Source organism: Nymphaea colorata, chromosome 4 (genome assembly GCF_008831285.2).
Source record: "Nymphaea colorata isolate Beijing-Zhang1983 chromosome 4, ASM883128v2, whole genome shotgun sequence".
NCBI classification, from domain to species: Eukaryota; Viridiplantae; Streptophyta; class Magnoliopsida; order Nymphaeales; family Nymphaeaceae; genus Nymphaea; species Nymphaea colorata.
The window spans coordinates 6,235,890-6,261,976 of record NC_045141.1 but is presented as its reverse complement, the minus strand read 5'-3'; the positions used below and the strand labels follow the sequence as shown (position 1 = coordinate 6,261,976).

The 26,087-nt window shown below is 40.7% G+C and overlaps 1 protein-coding gene across 5 annotated transcripts in view; it reads left to right on the top strand.

The window, feature by feature from the left end:
- Positions 1-26,087, top strand: part of LOC116252636 (guanine nucleotide exchange factor SPIKE 1) — a 96,592-nt gene that overhangs the window by 12,997 nt on the left and 57,508 nt on the right. For all 5 annotated transcript variants that reach the window (XM_031627033.2, XM_031627028.2, XM_031627031.2 and 2 more), the window contains 5 exons: positions 8,728-9,036; positions 17,978-18,271; positions 18,494-18,661; positions 18,731-18,922; positions 19,510-19,553. In XM_031627033.2, coding sequence (XP_031482893.1) covers positions 8,728-9,036; positions 17,978-18,271; positions 18,494-18,661; positions 18,731-18,922; positions 19,510-19,553 — 1,007 coding nt within the window. The remainder of the gene's footprint in view (positions 1-8,727; positions 9,037-17,977; positions 18,272-18,493; positions 18,662-18,730; positions 18,923-19,509; positions 19,554-26,087) is intronic.

Genomic DNA, 26,087 nt, shown 5'->3' with positions numbered 1-26,087 from the left:
GGCATCTCAGCAGATATAGGAGTGAGGCTATAATAAGGTTGAGACTCAAAGAATGTGACATCCGCACTGATATACTCTTTTTGAGTAAAAGGATCAAAACATTTGTAGCCTTTATTGTTTCTGGAGTAGCCAATGAAAATGCATTTAATGGCTGGGCTCCCAATTTGTCACGTGTGGGTCCAAGAATGTGAACAAAGCATGTGCAACCAAATACTTTGGGAGCCACTGGAAACAAGGATCTTTGTGGGTGCACAAGTTTAATGAGGATCTGGTTATCAATGGAGGATGAGGGTAAACGATTGGTTAAGTAGCAAGCAGTAAGAATAGCATCTCCCCAAAAATATGCAGGGAGATTAGTATGAAGCATAAGGGAATGAGCAACATTTAAAAGTTAATGATGTTTTCGCTCAACTATTCCATTTTGCTGGGAAGTATGGAGACATGTAAACTGAGGAGAAATGCCATTATCTGAGTAGAACTTCATTAAGGTAGATGCCTTAAACTCAAGAGCATTATCAGTGCGAATGTTTTTAACCAGAATACCAAACTGGGTCTTTATTTCAATAATAAGGTTTTTGAGAGTACATATGACTTCAGACCTTTCCTTCAAAAGGAAAACCCAGGTGACTCGAGAATAATCATCTACGATGACAAGAAAATAACGAAATCTTGACCTACTAGCAACTCTGCTAGGACCCCACACATCAACATGAAGAAGATCAAATAGTCCACAACTGGACGTACTAAGACTCAATGAATAACTACTACGAGTGTGTTTGTCAAGTTGACAAGCTTCACACTGGAACGACTCTGGTAAGGAGAGATGTGGAAGGAGATGACGGAGCTTGGAGACAGATGGATGACCAAGTCTGAGATGCCACTGGAACGAGGAGGACAACGATGTGATCGTTGATGCTGCAATACCCACGGGATCCAAAAGGAAGTAGATGCCCCCTTTCTCATAGCCTCCACCAATCGTCTTCCCAGTTGGCAAGTCCTGAAATGAACATAAACCAGAGTCAAACGTAACACGACAATGTAAATCATTAACCAATTGTCCGACAGATAACAAATTTGTGGGAAACTTAGGAGCATATAACACATTGGGAATAGTCATAGATTGAGAGATCTTGATATCTTCATATCCCATAATGGGTGACAATCTACCATCTGCAAGTCTCACATGACGTATCTGAGGTAGTGAATGTAGCACAGTAAACATAGAAGGCTTACTACAAAAGTGCCTCGATGCCCCTGAATCAATAATCCAAGTAGTACCTGTATCATGTGAGATAGTGTCAACAGACATAGCGCTGTCAGTCATGTCAGTCATAACTGTGGAGGCCGATGGCTGAGTAGATCTGTGTGCTAAAAGGTCCTCATACTCTGACTTATTGATACTCACAGTCATTGTCTCAGGCTGAGAAGAAGATAAAGACCCATCTACTACTGATGACGCTGCTTGGGCCGCTCCAATAGAAGATTGTAAAGAGTTCTTCTCCAGCTTTGATGTAACATTTCTGCCTAAGGATGGCGCTGCAGTAGGACGACCATGTTTATCCCAACATCTGTCTTCCAAATGACCTATTTTCCCACAATAAGTGCACTGAAATCTCCCCCGACCTCCTGACCCACGACCCATGCCTCTTCCCCTGAATAAACCGCATCCACGTCCTCCGTCCGCTGCTAAGGCAGAGGCATGGATATCACTGGCAGGTGAGAGAGGGTCACAGTAAGACGACTAAGCCTGTTGTAGGCTTCAGCTAGATCAGGGATTTCTGCTCCAGTCAGCATCTGAGCCTTTGCTACTGCATATTCAGAGGAGAGACCCTGTAGGAATTTCGCAACCATAGACTATTCACCATGGGTCTTATAACATGTTGGACATGGAGGACGTACTGCTTTAAGTCGCTCAGAGATGAACTTAAGGGAAGCGAAGTACTGAGCAAGACTTTGGTCACCCTGTTGCAGATTAAGTAGTTCCTCCTCTACCTGCAATATTTTGCTCATATTCTTGTCATTCGAGTAAGTCTGTTTCAAGAAATCCCACATTTGCTTAGCCGAGGTGTAGTATGCAATAGTTGATGCAATTTGGGGTTGCACACTATTCATGATCCATGACATGACAATATTATTATCTCCCTTCCATGAACTATATTTTCCACTCTTTTCAACAGGTTCGTTTTCTTCTATAACATGCTCTTTTTGATGTCCAATCACAGACAAACACACGAGACCAAATCTCATAGTTAGATCCATCTAACTTTACAGTAGAACCATACGAAAATGGATTTCCTCCACTTTTAACTTCATGAGAAAAATCAGATTTATTACTTTCAGCCATCATAAATCTGTCCACAAGAGATCAACCACCAATAGCAAGAGAAAATACATATATATTTCTATTGAAAAAGAAACTGATCAACAAGAACAGACGTCCCACACGGCAACGTTAGGTGCGCAGAAACAATCAACCTGCTGTCCAACTGTTGACAGCAATACCACAACAAAGAAGACTGCAATCTGAAGACAGAAAAACGCTCCTATCAGCAAGCCCACAACTGAAAACGAATCCCCACTATTTGTATTGTTTGCGCTAACCAACGACTTATCTATTTATGCATCTAACGCTGCTGTACCACAGTTTATCCTTCACAGATCATGAATAACGACAGCAAATAAGACCATCAACATAAACTTGCCATAGACGTCATAGATAGCAGTCCTCCACTTGGCTGCGTTGATCATATAACATATCAAATCATAGGCGATTAATCAGCGCAAACTCCCACACAGCTGCGATACTATATACACTTCTGAAAATCCACGGCTGGAGTCTATTCACGCATTTCTCCTAGTGTGAATAGACTCCTCCACACTGTTCCGTTGCTGGAAAACAACAACTAGAACTGGCGAGAGGTGAAGGAGAAAGAAACAGAGGAAGTGGAAGAGATCAAGCCTGAAAGGAGACGGAGGATCGCCGACGGTGTGCGTCACGTCCGCGCGCCGGCTGTGTGCTTCACGTCGCCAGATGTATGGACGTCCGCTGTCCGCGCGCCGGCTGTTTGCTCCACGTCTCCAGTCACGTCTGTAGCTCTGATACCATGTTGCAGCGGAGAAGAAGAGAGTGAGAGAGAGAAGCTGCCGTGAGATTGAACTGAAAGAACCATTATTACGATAACCCTTATCTCTCTTATAAAAGAGATTAGGGTAGAAAAGGGATTTACAAAATAACTCAATGGGAAATAAGGAAAATATTAAAGAGATCTTATAACTCTTTAATATTACAAGGAACCTCCTAAAACATAAAACTTTTCTTGTTCAACATGTTACTTGTGTGCTTAAGACAGAAACCTAAAACAGAGAGGGATGTTCAACGTGTCAGAGCGCAAACACTGTGGCGGAGAGGATCACTGCAAGGGACGCAACAGCGGTTGTGGAGCACCATCGGAACCAGGTGGAACCGGTGATAGGGGGCTTGGAGGGGTGGATGGGCAAGGTGGTAGAGTATCAGGAAAATTTCAAGGCAATTGCGAAATTGGTTTGTGGCTGGCTCCTAGAGGCCTTTATTGGGTCATTTGTCGAGGTCTTAAGGACAAGCTACAAATCGAAGTACATGCGTTGAAACCCTGAACATTGTCAGAATGCTTCGAAACCGCTCGCACGGTGGAAGAAAAATACTGACGACTGCACATCACTGGCGGGAACTGGTCTGACGCAATGATCATTCAACGATGCCCGATGAACGTAGAATCTCTCCCTTATGCAGCGATTGGGGCCAAGGCGAGCAACCTGCCTCCACAAGTCGTGAGGCATCTCCCCGAGCAAATACAGGAAAAGCGGCATTAGGGCATATGCTTCCATTGCAATCGCCCATGGGCACCAGGGCATAATTACCGACGGTTACATATGTATTTGGTTGAAGAAGGGGAGGGCCCTCCCTGACGAAGAAGAAGAAAACCAAATAGCCGAAGACACAACAGCCCTGGTAGAAGAGGCACTACCGGAGATTTCCCTGCGCTCGCAGGGGATGAGGTTCCCCAACTGATGAGAATTGAAGGGTGACTGCATGGCCAGAAGGTGAGGTGTTGATCGACACTGGATCAACACACAACTTCATTTGTGAGAAATCTACCCATGCTCTGGGGTGCAGTGTAGAGACACAACCCGTCTTCGATGTGGTGGTTGGGGATGCCAGTACCCTCAAGTGCAGGGGTAGATCTCACCAAGAAATACTTGAAGTATAGGGCCACAGCTTCCTTGTCCAATTGTACACTCTCGCCATGGCTAGAGCCGACCTGGTCTTGGAAATCCAATGGTTGTGTGACATTGAAGAAGTGGTCTGAGATTTCGTTGGCATGAAGATGCAATTCCGCGGCCCAGGAGAGGAGAAATTAACACTCACAACAGCTCCCAGGAAGGTCTGCAAAGAAAAATCGGCCATGCGTCTACTCAAAGGACCAGCAACTACTTTCCTGCTGTTGCCGAAACAGGGAACCAGTCAACCCTGACCACAACGAACAGCCTTCTGTATCCCAGCCCTCAATGGTATGCTCCAGGAATTTCAACAGGTCTTTTCGCCACCCACCAGTTTTCCCCCTTGGCGACAACATGAGCATCACATATAATTGCAGCAAGGGGTGCAACCGATGAAATCCAGGCCCTACCGCTACAACCCAATGCAGAAGGAGGCTGTGGAACATCTTGTGCAAGATATGCTGGAATCAGGGGTCATTTGGCCAAGTAGGAGCCCTTTTGCATCCCCTGACTTGTTGACCAAGAAGAAGGACGACAGCTGGCGGCTTTGCGTAGATTACTTTGCCTTGAATGCCATCACCATTAAGGACCGATATCCCATCCATGTTGTTGAACTGCTGGGAGCACTCCTCTTCTCTAAGCTATATTTGCATTCCAGTTACCATCAAATCAGGTAGCAGTGGAGGACATTCCCAAGACTGCCTTCCATACTGACGACGGGCACTACGAGTTCACTGTCATGCCCTTCGGCCTAATGAATGCACCTTCGTCCTTTCAGTCATTGATGAATGACCTGTTCTAGCCCTACCTATGATGTTTTGTCTTAGTGTTTTTCGATGATATCCTCGTCTACAGTAAGGAAAACGCAGACTACATACAACACCTGCGAACTGTGCTTAACGTGTTGCAACAGAACCAACTTTCACGCTAAGCCCCTCAAAATGCTCACTCGGAATGAGGGAGATCTCATATCTCAGCCATGTGATCAGTTAGGGCAGAGTTAGCATGGAAAGAGAAAAGGAGTGGAAGCCACTTATAAGAGGATGCACCAAATTTTATATTGGCCAGGGATGAAGTGATCTGTCAGGGATTTCATACCAACCTGCGACATCTGCCAATGGAATAAATACAAAACCATGAGGCCAGCTAGACTGCTACAGCCTCTTCCTATGCCCTAGCTTATATGGGAGGATATCTCCATGGATTTGGTAGAAGGATTACCCCTGTCCAGAGGCAAATCAATCATAATGGTTTTGGTAGACCGCCTCTCAAGATATGCCCATTTCGTTGCCCTTGTCTCATCCTTATACCGCCAAGTTCTCATCCTTATACCACCAAGACTATTGCCATCGCTTTCTACAAAAACGTGGGAAAACTTCATGGAATGCCACGGACAATAACCAGCGACAGGGGCCCCATCTTCCTCAGCAACTTTTGGAAGGAGTATTTCCGCATGCAGGGCACAACACTGCAAATGAGCACCGCTTATCACCCACAGACAGATGGGCAAAAAAAGGTTGTAAACCATTGTTTTGAAACATACTTATGTTGTCTTGCAGTGCTGCAACCCTAACTGTGGGTAGATCACTTACCATGGGCAGAGTTTTCTTACAATACCAGCTGACATTCATCCACTAGAACCACCCCTTTCGAAGCTGTCTATGGCAGGCCTCCTCCTGATGTTTGTCGCTACCAACTAGGGACTGCCAGGGAACAAGAGGTTGACACTCGACTCAGGTGTCGAGATGCAGTCCTTAAGGACTTAAAGGAGCATCTAGCTGCAGCTCGCAATCAAATGGTCCTCCAATACAACCACAGACATCACGAGTCGCACTTTGAAGAATTTGATAGGGTATAATTGCACAGACCCACTCACGGTGCAGGGGTTTCACCTACCCTAAGGATACAATAAGCTGGCCCCTCGTTACATCGGACTTCATAAGTTCGTCAGGAAGTTTGGAACTCTTTAGCCTATGAACCGCAGCTCCTTAAAGGAAGTAACATTCATCCTGTCTTCCACGTCTCAAAGGTTTGCTCCCATTCAACCACTCAGGATGCAGTAGCTTCTCTTCCCATTGTTGAGGACCAGACCACACCTCAACCCTTCAGATGTCTGGGCATTCGCAAGAACAGTCACAACAATGGTTCCTGTACCACTGAATGGCTAATTGAATGGAGTCACAACGAAGACATGCCAACAACCTGGGAGCCTGCAGAGGAGATTGCCAGGCACATTTCAACTTTCACACCATGACAACAAGGTGTTTACGAAAGATTTTTAGGGGGGGGGGGGTTGGGAATTGTTAGGTGCAGGCCTAACACTGCCTTGCTCATGTCTTTACGTTTTTAGTTCTGTTTCTGTTTATAAACTTATAAACCCACCCACTCGCACAAGAACACACACACACACACACACACATATATATATATATATATATATATATTATATTATATACCTTAAGGGGAATTAAAACCCTAAGAAATGAATGAGATTACTACCGAAGCTGGGTTTTGTGTGCTTAAGACAGAAACCTAAAACAGAGAGGGAGGTCGATAGCTACTTGTTAGCTTTCAGTACACATACCCAAAACGGATACTTGGACACATTTGGGTACCTTCTAAATTGGTACCGATCCAAATTGCTTAATTTTGCTTAATTTAATTTTTTCCAACATACTTTTGATTCTGTTTTTAGAGTTATTAACATATAATGTTTTTATTTGTTTCACTTGTTTATTAAATTTTGCTTTCGTTTTTAGTATGTTTGTTACTTCTATACTTTGTTCATTAGCTTCTTCTTCACAATCTATAAATTTTGGATCATGAATGTGTTGTTTTGTTTGTTTGAACTTTGAATTCTTATTTTCTGTTTGTATATATATATTGTTTTGTTTATTTGAATTCTTATTTTTTGTTTGTCTATACACACACACACATACACACACACACGCGCGACTAAACCCTCGTACCCAAGTTTTTTGAAAATGGTCTATACCTGTACTAGCACACATACCCATACCTATATGGCATAGTAGAGGGTGTATCCCATACATATGACTTTCAATCCCTATATGTTAATTGTGTGGCATTTTTATGTTTCCATTTGACTTTTTTATTTTGACGGTTGTTTTAGAAGAAATAACAAAAAGACCCCTCAATTTTTGAATGTTTTAGAAAGAACTATTCAACATTTAAAATCTTAATTTGTAATGCTTGGGTTGAAAAAAAAATCTTGATAAATTATTTCTAAGAGAGGCATGGATGGAAAATATTGAGTGGGATCTGGGATTACAAATACATCCTTAACCCAAAAAAAAAAAAAAAAGACGTGTGTCATCTAATATTCCTCCCTTCTTGCACTTTTTGTGATAGATTTCTCGGTGCTCTCTTGGTGGTAAGATCCTCCCTCTCTCCCTACACTTTATCTTCAGACCTCATTAATTACTCCTCACCATCTTCAAAATATCCAATTGATTTCTACAAGTTCCTCACACTACTCTTTATCTCTTTGTGTGTGTGTGTGTGTATGTAAGAATCAACTAACATATAAGAATTGACTAACAAAAGCTAAGAATGCTTGCTCCAAATCTTAAGTCTGGAAATCAGAGAGAAGAAAGCCATCATGTTCAATGGGCAGTGCTCATCCTCTTTCTCCTGCAACAAATTCTTTGGTATCTCGGCGATGTAGAGGAAGCAAAATGACAGAACATTTTGCTGAAATTGTGGATGCACCTTAACCTTTTTGGGAGAGGGAAGGAGATGTGGTAGCATGCCCTTTGCATGCCACTGTGACTACGGTAATCGGCATGTCAGCGGCATATGCCCCTCTTTATTTGGCCGTTGCTTCCCTTGGCAAACTCTTGGTAAGTCATGAAGCATAGGAGCTTTGCCTTTGATTATTGTCATGAATTACAAAATCCAACTAGATCATTTTTTGCTATTTGTATGTAGAAGGAAAATCAGGACGTTTGAGCTTGGTGTGTGACTCATGCAGGAGCCATAGCGAGAGAGAGAGAGAGAGAGAGAGAGAGAGAGAGAGAGCACTTTGAATGAATGTTGTTTATGTTTTAGAAGGGGCAAACTCGTATTTTTCTCTGTTTAATGCTTCTTTGACTTTGGTGACATGAATGGAGGTACATGGATTCGAGAATTACCTTGAAAAAGTGTGTGGCAAAATATAAAGATTGAAAAGTTGACCATTTTTTTGTGATATGCTCAATGGCTGAGCATTTTCCATATAATTTTCATTATAACTGGAACAGAATATGTTTTATGCGGTTTTGCTTGTAGTATTTGAGTAAGCCATGCAAACTAGAATATTCTCTCATGAACTGAAGCTACAGTGATATATGACAAAACTTCCTCTTTAATTCATAATAACATATTTATTCACATGATAGATTGCCTATAAATGCACTTAGTAAGTTAGTAAGCCGTGTGAGCTAAAATCTTTTTCCTTCTGTCTGTTAGGTTCATTTGACTGAGAGGGAAAAGCAGAAGCTTCAAGTATGGTCCAGGATCATGCCATACCGAGAATCATTTGCTTGGGCAATAGTTCCACTATTTGAAAGCAATGTTGCTGTTGGTGGAACTGCATCTCCAAGTAGTCCATTGGCTCCTAGTTTATCTGGATCCAGCTCCCAAGAAAGTATGGTTGAACCTGTTGCAAAAATCTCATCTGATAGCAAGCTGGCTCAGTATTCAAGTGGAAGTTCTGTGATTGTTGAGATATCAAATCTGAATAAAGTGAAGGAAAGTTATACAGAAGACTCACTCCAGGTTTGCATATCAAGTTTATCTCTCTTCTGCTTTCTGTGTGTTGCTTATAGCTCGACCATGTATTTTTGTTATAATTCCTGAAGCGTAATGCATTGAAGTTTACATATTTTCAAGTGAGAAATGTTCTTTTTTGTAAGCTACAATATTTAACGATCATTATAGTTGCAGCTTCATATATTTTTGATGATGAAAAAGGTTCTGGCTTGTTGCCATACATTATGGCCACTAGGTTATGCATCTTTTATCTGTTTCAGTTCTATCTGGTGCCCTGGTCGGACTGTGTCATGTGAAATGTATGCTGCACATTCTCAGTGGTTGTTTTGGATCTTGTCTAATGATGATTATTTTGTTTACTGACTTTAGAGTTTTGACCATTTCATGTGAACTGCATATGTTGATTCTAGAGGAAAATTTCTGACGAGTTATATTTTCGTTTCCAAATTTGATGTTTTGAGTATCAAATAATTGACTTCTTTACCAAGGCCTTTTTGCCTTTTGGGTCCCTGTTTTATGTTCTTCATCTAATAAAGGTAATGCCACAATGGCATTTCTGTATATTTGTGTCTTTGCATATGCATAAGAATTCTTCTCGATGTGTTAATTATGTGTATGTCTATGCATTGTTAGCAACGGTTTGAACCCCAGTGACTTGGGACTCTGCTAATCCATTGTTGACTTGTGACTTGCTGGTCAATTTGATGCATCATATAAACATAGAAAAAAGTGATAAGAGTGGCTTGAATACTTGGGATGTAAGTGCAGTAACTTCATCTAGAAGCACATCCAAACTAGAATTGCTCCTTAAATAATAAGCAATGAGAAAGAAAAGCAATTAGAAGCTGGAAAAAAGGTGTTGGATGAAGTTATGCTAATAATCAGGTTTTTGCTCTTGCAAACCTTGGTTTTCAAATTAAAATAGGTCAAATGTTGTAAGTTTTACAAAAGTGCGATGCTTAACTCAATTGAGTAATAATTCGTAACTCTTAGGCCACGTTTGATGGCCACGAAAAACACTGTGGATGGAGGGAAAATTTTCTTTTTTGTACGGATTCAACCGGCGCCATCAAACTTAGCAAAATTTTCCCCGCTCAAAACTCGCTTCCAGGGTAAATTTACCCTGGAAAAAAGTCGGACCCCAGAGGGTCCGACTTTTTTCGAGCGATTTTTTTTGTAGCCGTTAGGGCTTCTTCGATGAGTTGGGGAGGGCGAGGGGGGCGACGCGAGGAAAGACAGGGTGGTGGTGGTGGCTGGGGAAGGAGAAGGAATCGGGCAGGCGGCTGGCCCCGCGCCACCATTGGCATCAAAGCTGCATCACTCCATGAACGCAAAGCATGCCTCCTCCGTCGTTAAGAAGGCCATCCCTACCGAGAATGGGACCAAGCCCACCTCCCCTCCTCACCAACTCTCGTAAGTCTCTCCGAACGATTGATCGAATTCTTCTTATTTCTCTTGATATTTTAGTTTCCCTTTCTGATAGTTTTTTGAATTTCTGATGCTGACAAACTTTCGCCGTCCTATTTGGGACCTCCCCTTTTCGTGGTTTTGGCCTTTCTTCCTTCCATTTAAAGGTATTGTCTTCTCCTCGTTCTGCTCTCTTGGTGGGGAAAGGACTGTCAAGAAGCTGAGATTGTCGAAAGCTTTGAGGATTCCTGAGGGGACGACGGTTTCCGATGCTTGCTGCCGGATGGCAACTCCCCGCGTTGATGCTGTTCTGCTTACCGACTCTAATGCCCCATGACACACAGTCATGGTATCAGGAGAAAGATGGTTGTTCAGCAGTAAATTTACATTTGTTCATGAAAAAATTTTCTTGCATACCAAACATGGAATATTTTACCTCGAAAAAAACATCCAGGCTATCAAACATGGCCTGAATTAGGAAAAAGGAAAGTTTAACCAACCGTACATTTACCATGGCTTTTTTACCTGGAAAAATTCTTCCCCCTCAAAAAATCCATGCCATCAAACGTGGCCTTAGTGATGGAAAACCACATTCGATTCTTTGGAAAAAAAATTATTAATAGAAGTTGCGCTAGTCTTGGGTGACCATGACTTGGTCCAGACAGGACATTTTCTGATTGAGTCAATCTGATTTCTGATAACCCGAGTCCACCTATTGAGTTGACTAGGTGGATGTGATCTGGTCTGAGTCAAGAAGCCAATTCACCGGGTTTTAAGATATTGATTGTTAGGGATATGAGTTGTTTATTATTAATTGTATATGTGATTATATGGCTTCTGTATTTTGTTGTTGACTGCATTTATGTGATATTTCAAGTGAAAAATTGCTTTATGAAAGTGTTAAGGTCTCTTTTTTCAGTGAAAAAGAGGCTTGAATTCTTGCAGGTATCAGCAACACCAATATACCATTTTGCTGGACACTGTTATGTTTCTGTATATGTCTGTTTTATTTGGGACATATCTAGTATGATATTATGCATATTATGTGCATAAAAAGTTAACAACAACATGGCGTGCAAATATAATATGTTTTTCTTTCTTTGGGTTGCTCATATGTTGGTGAGATAACACGTCTTGAACCTTTTGCTTCAATGATGTAATGTTATTCTTGCATTTGTTTTTCCGATCCAGGATCCTGAATGAAAAGTCCATATTCGAACGTATGTATTATGTATACGGACATACATACATTATAGTAAACAATTTAACAATTACATTGAATTGCTCATACAGCATACTGATAGAAATCTAGTACCAATATCTGTAACCAGAAAACAGCACTCACGCAGGAAGAGATAGAGAGAGAGAGAGAGAGAGAGAGAGAGAGAGAATGAAAACAAGAAGAAACTGAGGAGAAGAAGCCGTGGCCAAAATGGTTTGCACGGCCTCTATTTATAATCCCATTTCCAGAATTCTAAGAGTCTCCAATCGTAGAATCCTAGGAGATTTCACAAGCTCCAAGGACATTAATTACATCATAGAAACCTAAGAGACTTCACATATTACAAGGATATTAACTACAACATAGAATCCTAGGAGACTTTACAAATAACAAGGATATTAACTACAACATAGAATCCTAGGAGACTCTTTACATGTTACAAGGACATTAAATATCTTAACACATTCTACAAGGAGGTGGAATCCTAAGAGACTCCTCTTCAACGTGCTAGTGAAGGATTTATATTTTAATACCCTCCCTCAAGTTGTGCATAGTTTTGCACCATGTACAACTTGGCTTTTAGAAACCAGAATCGTTCTTTTGTTAATCCTTTTGTAAATAAGTCTGCAACTTATTCATCTGTACGAACATAAATAGGCTGAATCTCCTTGTCTTCCACCTTTTGTCTAACAAAGTGTTGATCAATCTCAATGTGCTTTGTTCGACCATGTTGTACGGGATTAAAGGCAATGTTAATAGCGCTTTGATTATCGCACATTAACATTGATGTTTTAATCTTTTCTCCAATGTCTTCTAGCAAATGTCTAACCCATGTAACTTCAGCAGTACCTGCAGCCATGCATCTGTATTCAGCTTCAGTGCTGGATCTTGCTACTGCCTTTTGCTTTCGACAACTCCAAGACACAAGATTACGTCCAATGAAAATACAAAAACCAGAAATGGACTTTCTTTGATCGGGATCTCTAGCCCAATCTGCATCTGTGAATGTCATAAGTTGATGTCTAGTAGTTATATTTTCACTCTTACCATAAACTAAGCCATCTCCTGCTGTCCCTTTAAGATATCTTAATATTCTTTTGACAGCATCCATGTGAGTATCTCTAGGTGCATGCATAAATTGAGATACTTGATTCACAGCATATATAATATATGGTCTAGTAAATGTAAGATATTGAAGTGCCCCAACAATACTTCGATATTGCGTAGGATCTTCATATAACTCCCCATCTTGAGCACTTAGTCTTTGATTTAGAACACTAGGAGTTCCAACAGGCTTACAATCAGACATACCTGACTTTTTCAGCAGATCCAACGTGTATTTCTGTTGTGTCAATGTGAGGCGATTATTGTGCCTATCAATCTCCACTCCAAGAAAGAATCGTAAATCACCAAGCTCTTTCATTTTGAAGTTTTGCATCATCAAAACTTTAGCTTCTTCTATGTGTTTTTCTGAATTGCCTGTGATAACAATATCATCAACATATATAAGAAGTAAAATAAATATGTTTTCCTTTCGATAAATGAAAAGAGAGTGATCTAGAGGACATCTCCGAAAACCATATTCTTGAATCTTGCAAGAGAAACTGTCAAACCACGAGCGTGAGGCCTGTTTAAGTCCATAAATAGATTTTCTTAGTTTGCAAACCCATGCATGAGAGTCTCCTTTCGTGTATCCTGGAGGTTGTTCCATATATACTTCCTCCCTTAAATCACCATGAAGAAAAACATTCTTCACGTCCATTTGATGTAGTCTCCATCCATATTCAACTGCCAATGATATAATCACGCGAATTGTTCCCATTTTGATCACAGGGCTGAATGTCTCATCATAATCTTCTCCATATTGTTGTGTAAACCCTTTTGCTACTAACCTTGCTTTGTGTCTTTCTATGCTGCCGTCAGGTTTGTATTTAATTTTGTATACCCATTTGGAGCGCACTACGTTCTTTTCGTGTGGCCTCGGAACGATCTCCCATGTTCCACATTCATGCAAGGCATCCATTTCTTCTTTCATAGCCTTTCTCCAATGATGTGATTTTGATGCTTGATCAAATGAAGTAGGTTCTTCCTCCTTGCCAATTTTTGCCATGAATAACTGAAAATCAAGTGATAAAGAATCATAGCTAACCCACCTGTGAATGGGATGACGAATGCGTTGGGATCTTCTAAGGTGGGGCATGTTGTCTTCTTCTGTGAGCATCTTTGTCCCTTAGTCGTCGACTGTAGATAAGACCCGAATACCGATGTGCATCGTTGCTCGGTTCTTCATTATTGCTTTCGTGATGACTTGATGACTGTGTTGGATCTTCTTGATTTTCACTTTGAGCTATATCCGACGGTTGTATTGCTTTCTCTGGATCTTCATTTTGAGGCATATCATTTTCTACAACAGGATCTGCATTGAATAACTGTGTACTGGTCCAGGGATCATAAGATTCAATGGTCATAGGCATTTCATTTGTATTATCAAAACTATGTTCATCAAAAATGACATTTCTTGAAGTTTTGATACGTTTAGTTGTTGGATCATAACATCGAAAACCTTTATATTCATCAGCGTATCCAACGAATCTACATTGAATAGCTTTGTCTTGAAACTTGTTCCTCAAGGCAGCATCAACGTGAACATAGCATACACAACCAAAAACCTTCAAGTTCTTGTAATCAGGTTGTTTGCCTAAGAGTGTAAAATATGGCGATTTATACATCAAGAGTGTCATAGGCAAACAATTTATTATGTATACAGCAGTATGGAAGGCTTCAGTCCACAAGGAAATGGGCACATTAGTATCATGCATCATGCTCATGGCGCTTTCAACTATATGTCGATGTTTCCGCTCAACTACACCATTTTGTTGTGGTGTGTAAGGGCAGGAAATTTGTCTAGTTATCCCTTTTTCACGTAGAAATTCAATAAAATCAAGCGATGAATATTCTCCCCCTCCATCACATTGAAAATGCACCACATTGGATGAAAATTTAGTTTGAATCATGGCATAGAAGTTTCGAAATATGTGAGGTACTTCTGATTTGTGTTTCATAAAGTAAATCCAGGTGAAACGTGAGTAAGAGTCAATGAATAAGACATAATATCTTGACCCAGACATGGAATCAATAGGGGCTGGCCCCCATACATCAGAAAAAATAGTTTCAAAAGGTTTGGAAGCTCTTTGATTTATATTATGGAAAGGTAAAACATGACTCTTACAAAGTCCACAACTTGAACATTTTTTGACACTTGAAGTAAGAGGTAAACTTGATCTTGGAATGAGACTATCTGTGACAAGTTTTTCAATGAAATGTCGACCACAGTGTCCTAGCCGACTATGCCACAAATCAGACTCCAAAAATTGGTTAGGGCCCCTTACTTTTGATTGAAAATGGCAAGAACTTGGCACTGATGACGCATTATGAGAAAGAGAAAATGTCTTCAATCCTATATCAAAAGTGGATGAATCCTTGGGTAGACATTCCTTGAGGACGTACATATTCCCTTGACGCTCCCCTCTAGCGAACATTTTCTTCGTTTGGAGGTCCTTGACATAGACAGAAGAAGGTGTGAATTCAACAGAAGAGCTTGTATCATCAATGAGTTTAGAAATGGATATGATGTTCTTTTTTATATTGGGAGCAAGAACAACATTAGACAATGATAGAGACGAGGATGACAATGGAATATGTGCATTTCCAATATGTGTAATGGGATGAGATTTTTCATCACCTGTTATAATGCAACTTCTACCGTAATGAGGGGATAAGTTAGTCAATTTACCTGCATTTCCTGTCACATGGGTAGCTGCACCTGAATCCAAGAACCATTCTCCCTGCTCATTTTGCTTTATAGTCATCTTTGAGAATGCGGTCACCAATAGCTGTTGCATATCTTCAGCGGTGGATTTAGAACTTTGTCCTCCTTGTTTATAATCATGTCTTACCCCTTTGTTTTTATTTTGAGGATTAAACCAACACTGTGCCTTCATGTGTCCTTTCTTGTTGCACTGAAAACAAATTGGTATTTTTCTTGAAGTATCCACAGGAGACATACCTTGGTTATGTGGTGTTGGTAGAATGCCACGACCACCATGGTTGGACTTCCCATGGCTCTTACCAAACTTTACATTCATAGCCAACACATTTTGGGAGTTCCCTTGATCAGTCCTTTCAATGACTCTTTTCATATTCATTTCATGTTGGAGAAGTTTACCTTGTAGTTCGTTGAAGGAAGGCAGAACAGGAAGGACCTCAAGAGCTGTAATAAAAGCATGATAATCATGCCCAAGTCCATTCAAAGGTTTGCTGCACCTTTTCCTTATCAGAAATGTTATTCCCCGATGCAGCAAGTTGGTCTGCGATGGCCTTAATACGCCCCAAATAATCCATGATAGACGTTGAACCTTTGCTCAAATTCTGAAATTCTTTCTTTAAGTACATAATTCGAGCTTATGATATTTGGGAAAAGGTATCAGCAAGGGTTTCCCATAATTCTTCTGCAGTACAATCATCAGAAACTGAAAGTAACACTTGTTGAGATAAAGTGGACAAAATATACGCAACCAGACTTTGATCACGTCTCATCCACATAGCATGTTCAGGATTGTTGTCTTCATGAACAACAATAACTTCTCCTGCCTCATTTTTTATTTCCTGTAAAACGGATATTGGTGGAGCCTTTGTTGAACCATCGAGATGTCCAAAGAGGCCTTGACTTCTTATGAAAGGCATGATTTGCCTTTTCCAGATCAGATAATTCTCATGGTTGAGTTTTTCGGTAATAAGGTGAGGAAGAAAACTTGAGGACATGCCAGAATGCGAAAGGTTTTCCATGACAGCAGAAAGGATGGTATATAGGTAGAAGATGAGAGGGAAAGAAGACACGATATAACAAGATGTGTCCTTGGGTAAGCAAGAAGAAAAAGGAACAAGAATTGCGCAAGAGAAAAGTAAATTCAGGATAGAGACAAGATGAGAAAAGAGTTCTAACCAGATCAGACCTGTTTGGGCATTTCGTTTGGTAGAGATAACGTAACCTGGCGCTCTGATACCATGATAGAAATCTAATACCAATATCTGTAACCAGAAAACAGCACTCACGCAGGAAGAGAGAGAGAGAGAGAGAGAGAGAGAGAGAGAGAGAGAGAGAGAGAGAGAGAGAGAGTGAAAACAAGAAGAAACTGAGGAGAAGAAGCGGTGGCCAAAATGGTTTGCACGGCCTCTATTTATAATCCCATTTCCAGAATTCTAAGAGTCTCCAATCGTAGAATCCTAAGAGATTTCACAAGCTTCAAGGACATTAATTACATCATAGAAACCTAAGAGACTTCACATATTACAAGGATATTAACTACAACATAGAATCCTAGGAGACTCTTCACATGTTAGAAGGACATTAAGTATCTTAACACATTCTACAAGGAGGTAGAATCCTAAGAGACTCCTCTTCAACGTGCTGGTGAAGGATTTATATTTTAACACATACTTCTTTTGAGCTGCTCATATGTTGTAGAGAATCTTGAGATGTCCTGTCATGAACCATTTTGCTTCAATAATGTTATATTATTCTTGCATTTGTTTCTTTAACCCAGGATCCTAAAAGGGAAATGCATAAACCAGTAAAGGGTACCCTGCGGTTGGAAGTAGAAAAACTGCTCACCGGGTTTTAAGATATTGATTGTTAGGGATATGAGTTGTTTATTATTAATTGTATATGTGATTATATCGCGTCTGTATTTTGTGGTTGACTGCATTTATGTGATATTTCAAGTGAGAAATTACTTTATGAAAGTGTTAAGGTCTTTTTTTCAGTGAAAAAGTGGCTTGAATTCTTGCAGGTATCAGCTACACCAATATACCATTTTGCTGGACACTGTTCTGTTTCTGTAAATGTGTGTGTTTTATTTGGGACATATCTAGTATGATATTATGCATATTATGTGCATAAAAAGTTAACAACAACACGGCATGCAAATATAATATGTTTTTCTTTCTTTGGGTTGCTTATATGTTGGTGAGATAACACGTGTTGAACCTTTTGCTTCAATGATGTAATGTTATTCTTGCATTTGTTTTTCCAATCCAGGATCCTGAAAGAAAAGTCCATATTCTAACTTATGTATTATGTATATGGACATACATACATTATAGTAAACAATTTAACAATTACATAGAATTGCTTATAGCCTTATACAGCATAGTTCTTTTGAGCTGCTCATATGTTGTAGAGAAACTTGAGATGACCTGTCATGAACCATTTTGCTTCAATGATGTTATATTATTCTTGCATTTGTTTCTCTAATCCAGGATCCTAAAAGGAAAATCCATAAACCAGTAAAGGGTACCCTGCGGTTGGAAGTAGAAAAACTGCAGACAGGGAACGGTGATATTGACACTGTTTCTGAAAATGGAAGTGTTAACAATGAACCAGCTGATGCGGTCGATCAATTTGTAGATTCTACTTTCCCGAAATTTCCAGGCAATGGTTCTGGTAGGCCTCAAAATGCTCATTTCAAGTGGAACGTGTTGGATGGAAAAGAAGCACACAGGAATGGTTCAGCAATTATTCAGGGCAATAATTTTGAACTAGGAAGTGGAGATGTAAGTACTATTATCTGACTATCCGTCTACTCATTAAGTCCTAAGGAACGTTTATCATTTTTTGTTTATGGTCACTTATTTTGGTTTGCTTAAACGTCATACAAGTTGGAGCAGGACATATGTGAAGATTGAGCTGCTTTGGCTCACTTTGCTGGCTGACTCTGATTTTGTGCCACTTACATTATTTAATCCTATGTAAGCCATGTTTATTTGTGGTTGCAGTTTATTGCATTTGACTTCCGTGCGACAACAAAAAGCGAACCATTTTCACAGCTTCTGCATTGCCTTTATGTCTATCCACTGATTATGAGTTTGAGCAGGAAAAGGAACTTGTTTATTAGGGTGGAACTGAGAAAAGATGACATTGATATTCGTAGGGAGCCACTTGAGGTGATTGACTGTCAATGTTATCTGAACACTTGCAGTTTGTTTTATTGCTGACACATTCACTTTGCCTAGGCAATATATCCAAGAGATTCAGGTTCTTCACTTCAGAGGTGGGCTCATACACAAGTGGCTGTTGGTGCTAGGATTGCCTGCTATCATGATGAGATCAAAATATGTCCCCCAGCTATATTTACACCTCAACACCATCTTCTATTTACAATGTTTCATGTTGATCTTCAGACAAAACTTGAAGCTCCTAAGCCGGTAGTCTTCTTCACATTATGGCCATAAATTTTATGCATGGCTGCACGCATAGAGACAGGTGTTACATGGGTGCACATGTATAGGTGGCATTTGGTAGGATGAAGGATGGGAGGATGGTGGTTAAATGTTTTTGCTTCGAAGGCTGTTATAATTAAATATAAGGATCAAGTTTCTGTCATAGGGGAAGGGTTATGCATGCTTTTCAAGGCATGTTTGGCTTGGGGTGGTAAATTTCACCTGCTTTTTCATAGTAATTTTGTGCTTGACATAAATTAATGATGGTGTCTTCGACAGACCATTGAATTTTCAGGTTGTAAAAGCTTCAGTAAGAAGTTTTCTAAAAGCCTGAGGAATTCAATGGTTTCAACTCTCTTTTGTTTACAGCCACTTTTAAATTCTTACACTTGTAGTAAGGTTTTAGGGAAGTGTTTGTAAGAAGCAACAAATGAGAATTTTGGTTTGTTTCCGCATTCAGAGAAATCAAAGTAGTTACAAATCTTTACCCATTTCTTCTTGTATTCTTAGTGTTATCTGTTAAACCATTGGTATTAAAATCCAACTAATTGCCTTGGCTTTTCTGTGGGCAGGTTGTCATAGGATATGCTGCTCTTCCATTGTCAACGCATGCACAGTATGTTTTCTCTACCATAGGTGTTGATATGTATCTTTTCATTTGTTTTTGTTAACATGAGTGTGGGCATTTATCTTCTTCCATTGAGCATGTTGAAAAGTTGTTTCTCTATGAATTTCCTTTTGCATGTATTTTTCGTGAGTGTGATTCAGTTCTAAAGTCTCAAATAGTTTGGTTTTTCTTAAAGAAAATAAGAACGTTTCACTATTTTGAGAAGACATTGATAGTTAGGCCAGGGTTGGAAAGAAGGTTAAGCCAACACGTCAATCCACTGTATAAGCAGTTTTTGACATAGCTGACCAATCTCATCTATCTAAACTAATAGGGTACCTGTTGGGTTAGCTCATAGTTCGGTCCCTTCGCTAGCACATGGAAGCAAGGTATACCCACTTCTATGTTACTAAGGTCGATCAATCTCTCATCATCGATCATCGCATCATGCCTTGCCAGAGCGTCTTTTCTTGTTAAGCATTATGTTGTTGAGGCAATGCCTAGGCGCACCCCTAGGTGTCGTCTAGTTGCAACTCCACCTTCATCGCCTAAGTCCAGCACTTAAGAGGTGGTAGGTGGGTGTGCACCTAGGCTCATGCTTAGGCATGCCTATATGGGAGTAGGCATGCACACACCTAGCCCATAGAAGGTGAAAAGCCATACCGGGGTTTAGTTAAAATGTATTTATTAAGCAGTGAAGCTGAAAAGGAAGTTTCTACGCTTCAATAAATATGAAAATGAGCCATTTAAGGAAGCAGAAGGCCCATTTCCATTCACGTGAAGTTCATTTTATATAGAAATGGGCAATATAAACTTTACATTTTGTTGTTATGGAACTTGACTCTTATGGATATAATCACTATATATATTAAATTATTAATATATACATTTGTTGACCGTTGTTATATGACTATAATCACTATATATATTAAATTATGAATATGTTCAATTTTTGACTGCTGTTATATGACTATAATCACTATATATATATATATATATATATATATATATATATATATATATATATATATATATATAGATTTTGATGATATATATAATAGTTGTTTTCCAAACATTGAACATACATTAATAATATTATATACATTAAGATAAATAAGACATTCAGAAATATTCTATAATATGAATTATGTAATATTTGTATTAAATTACATGGTTGGTAAAATGGTCATCTTGTTGCCCCTGTCGCCTAGGCTGCGGCTGACAACTTTGACAACATTGTTATGCCTAAAAACCTTTACTGCTGGATTAACAAATATGAATGCAGGTATCATTTTTTTGTAAAGTTTAACTATTTAAACCAAAAATCGTTGACATTTTCCATAAGTCTGATCGATTAATCATGAACACACTATACTTTGAAGTTTTTTCCCCCACTTTGGTGCATTGGAAAGTAATTACCAAATGCAACAGTGACAGTACACGAAAATTATTGAGTTACAGATGCAAGTACCTTTTACCATCAATCCCTGTTTACTTGGACGGAAAAAATTTTATGGAGAAGGTTCCATGGAAAAAAAATTCCTGCATTGCATGAATAGTGGATTTTTTTTAAATTTTTCCAATTTTTCCTATGTTAACAAAAATGTGGAAGATTTTCCTTGCTTTATTTTGTTATGTTTGATTGTACTGAGAAGTCGAGAAGTGGGAAAACCGAAAATTGCCTCTTTCCCTCTCTCTCTCTTAGGTGACAACTTGTTAGGCGTACTATAGCACAGGTGAAATAAATTACGCCTATTCACTAGATAGTGAGAGAAATAAGGTATTGGGTTTGGATTCGGGACTTTACCCTTGTAACCAGACCCAGACGGTCTTCATACATATAGTGTAATGACCTTGGAAAGTGATTACGAAATGAGTATAGACTGAGGTTAATCCTAATTGGTAGTGGTTAAAGGGTGTGTGCGTGTTAACTGGCCTCTTACGCAGGACTGATAGCCTGAAGGCTATCAGCTGTTATCAGAGTGGGGATGACGACCAAGGAAGCCATCGTTGCGGTAGAATCACTGAGGAAGCAAGCCGATGCTGACCGCCAGGTAATCTTAGGGAGGTTGGAGGGCATGAAGCGAAGCAGCAGTGAAATGGGGCAGAAGGTAAGCGAGATGGACCACATGATGCATGCTCTGATAGAACAACAAATTATGCACTCAGAACAACAAGCGATGATGACACTGCTGAAGGAGCTTCTCGATCGCTCGGGGGAAGCTTCGAATCCATCAGTTGGCCCATGGAGAGAAGCACAAAGAGAACAGACAGAAATACCGATGCCTCAACACATGCTAGGTACGTCTTTGCCCAATTATTCCATGGGGCTGCTTGATGTTCAGGACAACCATTTGGGTGATTGAAAACCTCCAAAATGGATTTTTTGAGATTCTTAGGGGACGACCATCTGAGTTGGGTGTTCAAGGCAGAACAATATTTTGAGTATCAGGGCATACCAATGGAACATTGAGTGGTGAACACTGCTGTTCACCTAGAAGGCGCCGCCATTCGCTGGTACAGGTGGCTAGTAGCGCATGAGGGTAAGCCACCATGGAATCCCTTCGTTGAAGCACTCACAGTTTGCTTTGGCCCCTCAGCATACTTGGACTATAATGTCGAATTATCGAAGATTCAACAGAAGAGGACAATGGTTGAATATCAATCTGGCTTTGAAGAATTGGATAACATGGTCAAGGGTGGCCGTGAGAGGCACTAGTGGGGGCCTTCGTGGGAGGCCTAAAGGAAGATCTGCACATCGAGGTTCAAGCTGCAAAACCGCAGTCGCTCTTGGAGGCCTTTGAGTTAGCACGTCTGCTAGAAGAAAAATGTTGCAGACTGTTAGGGCGAGAGAACTGGGCTGGCAGGACTGCAGTGTGGAAGAGCGCCATAGTTACAGCGGCCAGGCAGACTATGGAAGCGCCATCACCAGCGAGAGGCTCAATAGGCAGTCATCAAGTCCTAATCCAGAGGCTGAAACCTGAGCAAATACAAAAAAAGGAGGAAAGGCCTGTGCTTCAAATGCGATGAAAAATGGTCTCCAGGCCATACTTGTAAGAAACTTCACATGTACCTAGTCGACGAGGGTGAGAAAGAGTGGGTAGAGATTGATAGATTGAAGAAAACCTGGAGCATGAGGGACAGGGAGATGAAATTCCCGAAATGTCGTTCCATGCGTTAGCTGGGGATGACGCCCTGCAAGTGATAAGGGTGGAAGGCAAGATCAAGGGACACCAAATTAATATACTCATGGATATAGGCTCCACGCATAACTTTGTTTGTGATAAAATGGCTAAGGCTTGCAATTACATAGTGGTAGATCAACCAGAATTCAAGGTTATGGTCGGAACTGGGAGCTCCCTAGTTTGCGCAGGTCGCTATCCACAGGAGGCCATTGAAATACAGGGACAGAGGTTCACGGTGGAGCTGTTTCCTCTTGCAATGGGAGGGGCAGACGTAGTTCTGGGTATTCAGTGGCTTCAACAGATCAGTAAAGTCGAGTGGGACTTCAAAAATATGAGTGTGACCTTGATGTAATCTAACTTGCAAGGTGACAACGTAATGCTAAGACGATCGAAACTTTCTAAAAACTAAAGTAGTTACACTAGATGACAACAAAGGGAAGGATAGAACAACATAAAACAAAAATAACTTTTTTCTTCATTCGACTTCAAGTAAGTACAAAATGAACCATCGCCCATTTATATGGGTGAGAGTAGTAATGGGTTGGATCCTGAACAAATACTTTGGATCCGAATGGATCCACAAAGTTACAAATGAACATACTTACAAAATGGATCTCAAACAAAATATGTAAACCAAAATTACAATTCAACCCTTGGTGCGCCTCGAGTATCTACACAGGGGCATCTCCTCTTGACTATGCTCCGGGTCCGTAGGGGATTTCACAGCTGAAGACTCATGACCTGCACTGACGCCAAAAGGTGGGACCTGAAGCGGGGAACTAGACCCAGGAGAGTGACGTGTCTGGTCCTGCTTTGCATCATTTTCCCCTAGTTCGAGAGAAGTCGTCTCCGCTGAATCATTGTCACCAGTAGGGACACAGATCAGAAACATTGAAGATTGGCGAAATTTGCCAATCCTGAGGAAGTTCAAGCAGATAAACATTAGTTCGTAACTTCGTAGACGACGATTGATACGGAAAGGACCATATTTCCTAGGACTTAACTTACTATAGGTACCAGCAGGGCATCGCTCAGGTCGTAGGTAGACCCAAACTTGTTGACTTACCTCAAAGTTGACATCTCGACGACTTTGATCGACAAGGGACTTGTAGGTTTCATAGCTAACTTGGAGCTTCAGTTTGACTTGACTATGGACATCACACATATACTCAATAGCTTCAAGTGCCGCCGAAGCATGTTCTCCAGCACCGGGTACTGGGGACAAGTCAACAACATGGTTCGGGGACCGACCATATACCACTTGAAAATGAGTCCTCCTAGTGGAACAGTTGACTGAGTTATAATATGCAAACTCAGCTTAACAAGAAACCTAAGTAAGTTTCCTAGAATTCTATTGACTACCTCGGTTTGGCCATCAGTCTGAGGGTTGTAAGCACTACTGAACTGAAGTTTAGTATTTAACAAAGATCATAGTTAACGCCATACGATCCTTAATAGTTCCAAAGGCATCCTCAGCCGCTCGATTCCACCTAAAAGTTTCACCCTTGAGAAATGATCCAATCTCAATCTCGGAAATGAGAAACGGTATTTAACGGTGATCTTATTGATAGCTCGCGCACATCTGCTTTGTGTCATCTTTCTTTGGAGTCAGTAAAGTTGGAGCTGCACACAGACTAACACTCTCTCAAATGTGACCCTTTTTGCAATAATTCATTCACGCCCACTCAACAGAAATGGTTAGTAAAATTAATGGGATATGACTTTGAGATATGTTATAAAAAGAGGGAAGAAAATAGGGTTGCTGATGGCTTATCTCGGCGGATGGTAGAAGAGAAATTAGAGCACACAGCAGCTGCTAATCTGTATGTAGTAAGTCAGCCAATCATAGACATTTGGAAACAGATTGAGGAAGAGCATCACGCCTCAGAGAAGGTAAAAGAAATTAGAAAGAAAGTGGCTGCTAATCCTACCTTGACCTATGGATACCAGTGGAAGGAGCCATATCTACATTACAGAAATCGAATCCATGTACCACCTGAGTCTCCCATCACCAAGTTGCTGTTGCAGCAATATCATGATGCTTTAGAAGCTGGCCATCAAGGGACTGACCACACTTAAGAACGGCTGTGCCACTCCTTCTATTGGCCAGGAATAAAAAGGGACGTGCCGGAGTATGTGCAGGGCTGTAATATTTGCCAAATGTACAAGTATGAGACATTGAAACCGGCGGGTCTATTGCAGCCATTACCAATTCCCCCTCAGATTTGGGAAGATTTGAGCATGGACTTCATAGAAGGATTACCAAAATCGAAGGGGAAGTTGGTGATATACGTCATTGTCGACCACCAGTCCAAGTATGCATCTGTCAAGCAGGTAGCCAAGGCGTTCCGAGAGCACATTGGCAAATTACATGGCATGCCCTGTTCAATTGTGACTTGTGAGTGACGAGGACCCTTTTTCTTGAGTCATTTTTGTCAACATTATTTTACCTTGCAGGCAACACAGCTGAAAATGAGCACAGCCTATCACCTGCAAATGGACAGGCAAACAGGTTACAGAAATCGTCAACTGTGCTCTAGAGACTTGAGGTGTTATGCAGAGCTGCAGCCCCATAACTGGACGAAATACCTGTCCTGGGCAGAGTTTGCCTACAACACAGCAGTCCACTCATCTCCTGGAGTATCCCCATTTGAGGTGGTCTACGGACGTCCTCCTCCTAATTTGATGTGATTTCAGCCTCAAACTAACCAACTTAGTGAAGATGATGTCTAATTGATCATCCGACACAAGGTCTTGGAGGTGATCAAGCATCGGTTGAAGGCAGCCCAAAACTGCATGGCTCAACAGCACACCAAACAGCACACCAAAGGGCGTAGGTATAAGGTGTATAATGTTGGGGACTGGGTATATCTGAAGAGTTTCCCTGCAGGCTGCAGGGAAGGTACCACACAAGACTGTGGGTGTCAGGTTGACAGCCAAATATTCTGGGCCATTTCTGATCTTGCGCCGAATAGGGAAGGTGGCTTGTAAGCTGCAACTGTCACACCCCAACCTTTTGACCCTCAAACAAATTTTTTTTTCTAAACATAAAGCATTGAGGTGTGACTACACAACAATTCAAAAAAAAAAGAGGGAGCTATGTCATTCGAAACAATGGGGTTACTTTCATTTATATAACAACTTCATTTCATACAAAATCACATCTGTGTATGACAAAAATGCCTCAAACTACATGATTGATGCCTAACAAAAACAAGACATCAATAAAATCAAAATAAGACGTGCCGGCACTACAAAAGACCCAAACCCTCTCCAGTAGGATGTGAGTGAAGCCATCTGATCAACCTGCTGTCCCGGGTCCACCAAAACCTGAAAAAAAGAAACAACTGAAGGCTTA